The 9,278-nt window shown below is 39.3% G+C and overlaps 1 protein-coding gene across 1 annotated transcript; it reads left to right on the top strand.

Moving 5' to 3' along the window:
* Positions 1 to 2,127: 2,127 nt before the first annotated feature.
* LOC307122856 (nucleotide-binding oligomerization domain-containing protein 1-like) lies at positions 2,128 to 5,782 on the top strand (the record flags this gene model as incomplete). Its single annotated transcript, XM_079811134.1, has 3 exons — positions 2,128 to 2,220; positions 3,643 to 3,985; positions 4,071 to 5,782. 3 exons carry the CDS (start codon positions 2,128 to 2,130, stop codon positions 5,690 to 5,692), a joined length of 2,058 nt encoding a protein of 685 aa, XP_079667260.1. The 3' UTR covers positions 5,693 to 5,782.
* Positions 5,783 to 9,278: the final 3,496 nt, after the last annotated feature.

The raw sequence follows: 9,278 nt of genomic DNA, 5'->3' as shown, positions 1-9,278 counted from the left end.
GTGCAATAAGAAAAAAAATATATTTCTATGGATATCTGATCACACATCCTATCATAGCAGATTCAGTTTGAGTCACACGAGTCACACACACACACTGATGATTGGACTAAAAGAGCAAGTGTGTACTCTTGGTGAACTGATGTGAGTGTGAGACTCCTTATTTGGAGTTGGTTTAATGCAAAATTATGCATTAGGATTTGATTTACAACTGCCCACTTAGTAGTTTACCCAGAAGAGGTACTCTAGCTCAAATTTCTGAAAAACGTTATGCTGCCCATGATAGAAAGGTGTCAGAACACACAGTGCATCACAGTTATGGGTCTGCGTAGCTGTAAACTGGTCAGAATGCCCATGATGACCTCTGTCCACTGCCGAAAGCGTTTACATTGGGCTTGTGAGCATCAGAACTGCATGGAGCAATGGAAGAAGGTTGTCTGGTATGATGAATCACGTTTTCTTTAAGATCAGGTGGATGTGTGCGCTGTTTACCGCACTGCACACATTGATCAGGAATGGTTGAGGAACAGGTTGAAGGGTTCAAGGTGTTGTATTAGCTCCCAAATTCCCCAGATCTCAATCTGACTGAGCATCTCTGAGATGTGCTGGACCAAGTTCTATCCATGGAGGCCCCACCTCCCAACCTACAGGACTTGAAGATCTGCTGCTAATGTCTTGCTGCTTGGTGCCAGAGACCACTGGACAAGATCAGGGGCCGGTTGCATAAACCGTTAAGACTAGTCTTACAAGTTAGACATGCATTTTTTTCTTTAAGACTGTTCATATTTTTTTAAATCAGTTAAATAAAAACATAGACTGGCCTAATTTGATACGAAAAGTAAGACTGAATGCCACTTGCCTAACTCCTAGTGGCTCATACTAGATCTTAAGACACTGTCTTAACATAATGGCTTAGTTTATGCAACTGGCCCCTGATGTCTTGTGGAGTCCATGCCTCGACACATCTGAGCTGTTTTGGCAACACGAGAGGCAGGAATTGAAGATCGGATTTATATACATTTTATGGAGATGCATTTATGTGGCTAAGTGTAAATGGAACAGTTTTAACAAATTGGATGACTATAAGTGGCCAAGTGTGAATGAGCCCTATAGAGTCCAGTGAACCTGTGCGGAGAGATGTAATCAGGACGTTTGATGGCTTAAAACAGCAGGAGGACGTGGTGACATCATTTTAGCACAAAAAAATTTGATGTCCATGTCAGTCAGGTCAAATCTGCTATGCTTTTGTGACTTTGAGTTGAGGCCTTCATTGGGAATTTTGTAAACAGTTCCAGACCTTCTTATTATATGTTTCCAGCTTTTTGGTGGTTTCTCAGTGTCCACTCCCCTGGTGATGACGTGTGTGTGTGTGTGTGTGTGTGTGTGTGTGTGTGTGTGTGTGTGTGTGTGTGTGTGTGTGTGTGTGTGTGTGGGCATGTTTTAAAATATCAGGACACAAATGTGTATAATGACATAGGTATTACAAAAAGAGGGTGAAATATGAGGACGTTCCCCATGTCCTCACTTTTCAAAATGCTTATAAATCACACAGAACAAGTTTTTTTTCACAGAAAGTAAACTGCACAGTCTCCTGTGAGGGTTAGGTTTAGGAGCAGGGGCAGTGTAAGGGGATAGAAAATACGGTTTGTACGGTATAAAAACCATTACGCCTATGGAATGTCCTCACATTTCACAAAAACAAACGTGTGTGTGTGTGTGTGTGTGTGTGTGTGTGTGTGTGTGTGGATGCATGTAAAAAATCACTGTTTGCTGAACATTATGTACTCTTCAGATACTCTTAGTTCAGTTTAACACATATTACCATATAAAGCCATTCTTCAGATTATCTTGAAATATAAGGAAAAGTCCATAGATTCTGTACGGGCCTGCTCATAATTAAATGTCCTGCTATTATCAGCATTTGCTGTAGAAAATTAATATTGATAATTCAGGTAGGCCTAAATATATTGGTAATTAGCTTTTCCTGAGAGTTAATGTGTAATCAATAATACTGTGAGAAACTGATCGAGGAATTCAGTGAGAACGTCGGATTTTTAAAATATAGCCTATCATGTGATTCCCAAAAGTATATCTAATAGTAGAGGGGACATCTATTGGCAATGTGTAGTCATGACGACTGTAGGTCCGGTTCTGGAGAGGAAGCGCCGCAGAGACACTGGAGCTTCCTGTTCAGTCGGAAGTTGCTGCCGAGATGCATGGCAGGTAATTTATCTCTTATCTCTAAATTGTTAACATAACCTCGTTTGACATCAGCATAGCTGTAATTTAATTTAATCCGTTCTATTTCATATCAGAAGTAAAGCCAGCCTGATCAAAGACCACTTCACAAACTCTTCCGAGTTTAATCCGCACATGGCTTGTACTACATCTTGTGTTTTATTCATGAATGATCGTTTAATTTATTTCTGCGTATGCTTTCATGTATTGCCAAATTGAAGCCCATATGTTTTGAAAGCATTACTCGTGTTGTTTTGTGTTTATTCGCGTTGCATGAATGGCTAAACCCCATTATTGTCTCCGTCTGTTCACCAATCATGCCTTATAAATACTGTGAAACTATAGTTAATCAACCTGAAACACGAACTACTCCAGCACTCACAAACTTTATGAACGGCTTGAGACAAATTTGTATCTGGTCTTTGGTTTTGGTTTCGTTTTTGTTTCCGTTTAACGTGCAGTTCAGCGAGTCAGATCCGTTCATTAATGATTCAATCCGGTAACTCCTGCGTTTAGGAGTTTTTAACTGTTCATTAAAATAATCGGCTCATATGAATCACTTGTTTGTGTGATTGATAGTCGGCTGATAATCGTGTGAATTTTCTTGAGGGTCATAACTTAATCTAATAGCCTACTAAATGGCATTCTTTTACGACAACGTTAAGTTAAAGATTACATTTACAAAAGTTTCTTCATGATTTAGTGCTAATTAAATAAATAATGCCATAACAATAGGCTACATGCCCCTTGTAAATATTGATGACAAGAGACCGCGTGTTTGAACTGAACTGGTTTATACTGGGTCTATAATGAAGACGGTGAAGCAATAGCGCCTCATAGCGTTCACTCATTACATTACAACATGTTCACATCACACATAACACACACACACACACACACACACACACACACACACACACACACACACACACACACACACACACACACACACACACACACACACACACACACACACACACACACGTCGATCTTCAGTTCTGCTCTGTTTGAATGAGTGCTGTGGGTGAGAGTCCTCTGTGAATGCATCTGTTCCAGCATTTCTTCTCATGTTCAGGTAAGCAGAAGGAGAAATGGTTTCAATCATATTTAACTATTTGCTAAGAAAGTTCATTCATTAAATTAATTCAGTAAATTATATCATTACTATTAAGAAGCACTTTGATATGTGGGCGTCAGTCTGAATGAAGATTGTGCCTTGTGTAGGCAGTACATAGACACGATGAAGAAGACGAGGAATTTATCATGCAAATCTGCTTTACAGTAGGATAGGATGTGTGTCTGTTTAAACATCTCTAAATCATGATGCACAAGTGTAGAATGATAAATATGATTAAGTCATGTGATATTGTTGCATGAATATGCTTAAACTTCTGTAATGTACCTCAGGTCTGCAGCATGGCGTGTGCGGGGCAATCTGCTATTGAGTTCCTCAAAAACGCCAGGATAAAGCTGATAAAATATATGAAGAACTTTCCTCTGATCATTGAGAATCTTTATCAGCAGAAGGTTTTCAATGACCATGAAGTCGATGCTCTCAAAGCTGAGAGGACAGAGTTTGATAAAGCCAGATGTATATTGGATTGGGTTGTTAACAAAGGGGAAAAAGCCAGTTATGAATTACTCAGGATTCTGGATGTCACTAAGAAGAGGACATTAGATCCTGATTTACACCCCTGGATCAGCTGTTTTCCCTTCAGATGGGAAGATGGAGAGATCGGCTATTCATTTGGTGAGTAGATTTGAAAAAATCAGGGGAAAAAAAACAGTTAATGGACACATTTCTATACAAATCTTTGTTTTTCTGGCTGTTTAAGGGACAAAACCGTGTCAGAACTATCAGACAGCGCTCAAGGATAAAGCAAAACGGATTCTGAAGGACCAAAGGGAACGTTGTATTAAATATCTGGACGAGGCACAAGTAAACTTTAATTTTATACCTGTCGTTTTAGAGACCGACTCTGTGGTGAAAACTCAATCCAAAATAAAACAGAAAAACAACAAATGCAGAAAGCTACGGCCAAAAAAGCTGAGAGCTTACATTCCTAATGAGGAACGAGCACTTTCACCTGTGGATCTGCTGAGATGCCAAGACAAGAACATCCTCCTCATAGGCAAACCTGGGATAGGAAAGACTACAGTTGTCCAGGAAGTGTTGCGTCTGTGGGCAGAGAAAGATGACCGAGAGCTGGACTACATGTTTTACTTTGACGAAAGTGTTTTGGCCAGTTGTAGCAATGACGATTTGGAATCACTTTTGTTTAAAGTGTATTTGAAACCAATGGATAAAGACAGTAAAGACGTGTTTCAAGATATTGAGGAAAACTCTGAGAATGTTGTCATTGTATTGGATGGTGTGACATATTTGGGAAAAAATTCCACCTTATGGAAGATCATGACCCACAATCTCCTGCCTGATGCCAAGATTATAATAACATGCAGATCAGAGGTGGAATATGATCCACTTTTCTCCAACTGGCCGACACGGAAAGTGTATGTCCAAGGGTTCAGTGAGGAGTCTATAAACACTTACTACCAGAGTATGTTGGGTCACGATCCTGTTCTTCTAGATGTTGTTTTGAAGAACCAAGAGCTGTTCAGTCTCAGTCATGTGCCAATGTATGCATCCATGATTGTAGACTTGATTCAATTTAAAAACGGCAACGTTTTCAACCATCGACACACAGTCACAGAAATGTACATCCACATTTTCCCTGCTGCTGTGAAGAAACCAATTGATCAAATAGATAAGTACTTCAAAGACAACAAAGATCAGGTTCATTCTTTGATGCAAAATGCATTCAATGCAACTATGCAGAAAACCCTAAACATTATTAACTCTGATGAGACAGACATGTGTTGTGCTTTTCTGAAGATGATCAAAACAAAAGACTCGCCTACATCTGCAACAACGTACTGTGCATTTCTCCACAACACAATGCAGGAATTCTTCTCAGCTTTGTGGCTTCTTGGACATCCAGATGAAATTGAGAAAGTCCTTCAACTCTGTCAGACTGAGGAGCATAAACACATGAGACATGTTCTTCCCTTCCTGTGTGGACTTCTGGGAGAACACAACATTCAACTCATCAAGTGTCTCTTCCCAGAGGATCAGATAAAGAAAACATCTGATTGGTTTGTTGAGAAGTTTTTGGAAACTTTCCTTCAACCTCAGAGTGGAAGTGAAGAGTTTGATCTTCTCTATGTGTGTCAGTGCTTGTATGAGCTCCAGTCTCCTAAAGCGTGCTCAATGTTCCTGGAGAAGAGGGACCATCAGCTTGAGCCTGAAGAGGATCTTGACCCTCATCAATGTTGTGCTTTGGCTTACGTGATTGGCCAGTCTGGAGATAAAGAGGTTTATCTGAATCTGGAGGACTGTAACATGACTGACGCGGGAATGGACATGATGCTCAGCTGCTCATCCAAGATCAGGTACTAAGGAATAGGGATGTATCGCAATATAAAAAAAGTGTATCGTAGGATTTGTGGATGTGAAAAATCAGTCGCAATATAATGTGTTTTTTTATCCAAGACTGAGCTTACTGTATTTATAAGGTTTAGTTCACCCAAAAATGAAAATGCATCATGTACTCACCCTTGTGTTGAATCAAACTCATAAGATTTTCATTCATAATTTTTTTATGAAACCTGAGAGATTTCTGTTTAAAGTCCATTCCCCTAAAAGAGAGGCGATTTTAACATTAAGTGACATGGCATCTGACGCACAGAAGTCAAAGGCACATGTCGCTGTGCTTGGTGGCACATCTGGTCTCCATTGGCATGTGTCAGTTGGATAGTGGCATGTGTCACAGTTACAGTCGCATCCGTTACAGTAAACCTCTATTTTTGCATGATGCTGCATGCATGCCTGTAGTATTCAGTGGCTCAAATACAGGTGTGCCACAAACTGACAACATTTAAAAACATATTACAGATTTATTTTAAAATATCACTAAATGATGCTATTTATTTAGGATTAGAGTCACAATTAAGTCTGTATTGCTGCTCAACTCATCTGTCAGTCACTACTGGAGGTGTCACAACATTCGGCACATGACAATGGAGACTGGATGTGCCACTAAGCATAGCAACATGTGCCATTGGCTTCTGTGCGTCAGATGCCATGTCACTTAATGCTAATACCGCTACTGGAGAAAAACATAAAAGATCCAAAAAGGTCATAAAGGCATGTCAAAACAATCAATTTAAAACCCCTGATCTAGGCCACCCCAAAAAAAGCCACAGCAAAAAACCCTTTTGCTGCAAATATAATTTACATTTTTAACAAATGTTGGCAAAGTGCATGTATAGGGTTTTTCTGTTGCATACAGAAGCCCTTTGCCAGAGATGAGGTAAATAATAGCGTTGCAGTCCACACTACAGTGGGTTCATGGTTTATTATAATGGAGTTATCAGTATTTCAGGCACTTGTTGTGCTTACTCGACTCTTCATGACCAATCGCTTCCTGTACTCCCAAGTTGTAAGTCGCTTTGGTTTCAGTGGTTTTCAAACTGTTTTTTTTTTTGCGACCCTTTTTTTTCCCCCTTTTTTTTTCGCGACACATATACTATAGGCCTACAGACATTTACATTAAAACAAGTCAAGCCAAGCATAAGATTACTTGTATACAATTGGTCATTTGACTGTATTCTCCATTTAACCACTAGATGGCACAAAAATTAAGCTCAGCACTTTTCCACACAATCGCTTTTGATGATTTATGTATATTCGCAACGCAAAGTTGATTCTGCACTTATTTGATAACTAGACGGACCTCTATATATATGGGAGGCTAATTAACTGGTTAACCAACAAGAATTTTAACCAATTAATCGTTTGGTTGGAGAAAAAAAAAAACAGGCAAGTCACATTTTATTGCATTCAGAAATAATACCGGTAAATAAAGCAAAATGTTATAAATGTACTACAAGCATTATAAACACTACAAACGTAGCTATAGGTTATTTTAGTTCCCCTCATTCCACAACAAATTGTAATGAGTAGGAATATGGTGTGGCCCCTTTAAGAGCTGTGCGCTCCCTGTTGAACTGTCAGCAATGACCGCACTGCGCCTCGAGCGCTCCCATGTCTGCGGGTTATTTTCTGTTGCTCAAATCAAGTTGTTTTCTTTATTAAGTAACTCTGTGGACGCTATAGCGTTTGTGACGGACTATTACGTGAGTTTCACAGGGAATAAAGTGTGCTGTGAAATGTCCATCGCCTCTGTGTCTACAATAACTCCAGTTAAGTGAGCTATCCCGGACACAATGCGTTACAAAATCCTTTAAATTTAACGGTATTCAGAACATATCAAGAATTTAAAAATATAAGTATATAACTATAAAGCTTATATTGTAAGCTACTACTGACTATTTAAACTGAGCTGTGTAAATGTTAGGTTTACTATTTTATGTTGATAATGAAATGACTGCGATGTCAAGTGTGCAATGCTGGAATATGTTGTGTGCGCGTGAGGCGCCCGCGCCACCGAACAAGCAGAGGAAACATAAAATACTCTGTCATACTGATAATAAGAGTAGGACATCGTTCAAAATTGCAAAGTGTTTACTTACATTGTGCTATTGTAAAATGAAGAAAACAAGATGTGCTTTCTGTCGTCTGGTTTCCTTTCCGTGAACTTGTTTGAGGAGCGCTGCGCCTCACCATAATGAACTCAGCAGCTCAGTCGCAGTTTTTTCTTTCTTTTTGTTAATCTGTTAATTATTTAAGGCAAATATATTTCGCGAATTTATTCCTTTTATATAAGCCTTTAGACTGATTTTATGAAAACAAAATTATTTTATTTTTTATTTTTAATGTAACTCAATTTTTTAGTTTAATTTTTTAATTTTTAGTTTAATTTTTAGTCTCGCGACCCTGAAAATGCATAAATGTAAATGTAGTTATAGTCCGCCTCGGTTATACTCCAATCCGGACTCGTACATGGACGGCTGCGGACAGCACTACTTGTATTTATATACTGAAATTGTATGCTCAGGTCCGCTCGGCGGATAACGTGTTCCACACATGCGCACTAGATCGGCGTGTAGACTTCCACACTTCCAATTTCACTCCACCAGTTATTGCACATCTGGTGTCGTCTTTATATTGTTTTAACGACGGATTGTAGAGTTGCGGGAAGCGACGGACATCTTCACACAGCCTCTCTTCAAATTAGAAGTCCGTGTTGGTTTTCCAGCGCATTGGTGCTTTTATAACCTAGTGACCGTGCGTACTGGGCTGCGTTCCACTCCACTTTTAGACACACACTTGCGAACTTCGCTAAGCAATTCCCCTAGGGGGAATCCCTGCCGCCATTTTGAAGGAGTTTTCAGTCACGTGACTAAAGGGCTGATCAGGATGAACCGACGCCAGGCTAAATCATTCGTATTAGTCTCTTAGGCCCGGTTTCACAGACAGGGCTTAGACTAAGCCAGGATTAGGCCTTAGTTCAATTAGGACATTTAAGTAACTTTTATAAACGTGCCCAAGAAAAAAACATTACTGGTGTGCATCTTGAGATAAAACAATGCCACTGACATATTTTAAGATTTGTCCGTGCAAGATTCTTTCAGTTAAAACAGCTCAAACATGCATTTTAGTCTAGGATTAGCTTAAGCATTGTCTGTGAAACCGGGGGATTATGTACTATAACAGTGATATTAAAACATTCAATTCAGTTTACACCTTTTTGATGATGCACAGCCTACTATATACAGGCGAGTAGATGAGCCAAGAATATGAACGCAATGCGTTTTCTTTCTAATGGTTTTCTAAGGGAAAAACCTTGTGTTGTGTTCATCGGCTTGCCTGTACAAAGTATGCAACATCAATAAGGTATATATTAAATTTGTTATTTTAATATCACTGTCTTACTACATTAAAACTTACTACAAACCTGGTTAAAAAAGAAAAGGAAAAAAAGTGGGCGTTCCTATAATGGTGTGGCGTCACGTGAAAACTTTGAATATATTTTGACAGAGGGTAGCGAGTACTACATGTGTACACTACAGGCAGCTCCATG

This window comes from Gobio gobio (assembly GCF_949357685.1).
Source record: "Gobio gobio genome assembly, chromosome: 1".
NCBI classification, from domain to species: domain Eukaryota; kingdom Metazoa; phylum Chordata; class Actinopteri; order Cypriniformes; family Gobionidae; genus Gobio; species Gobio gobio.
The sequence above is the reverse complement of the archived record's forward strand: the minus strand, read 5'-3'. Positions and strand labels throughout refer to the sequence as shown.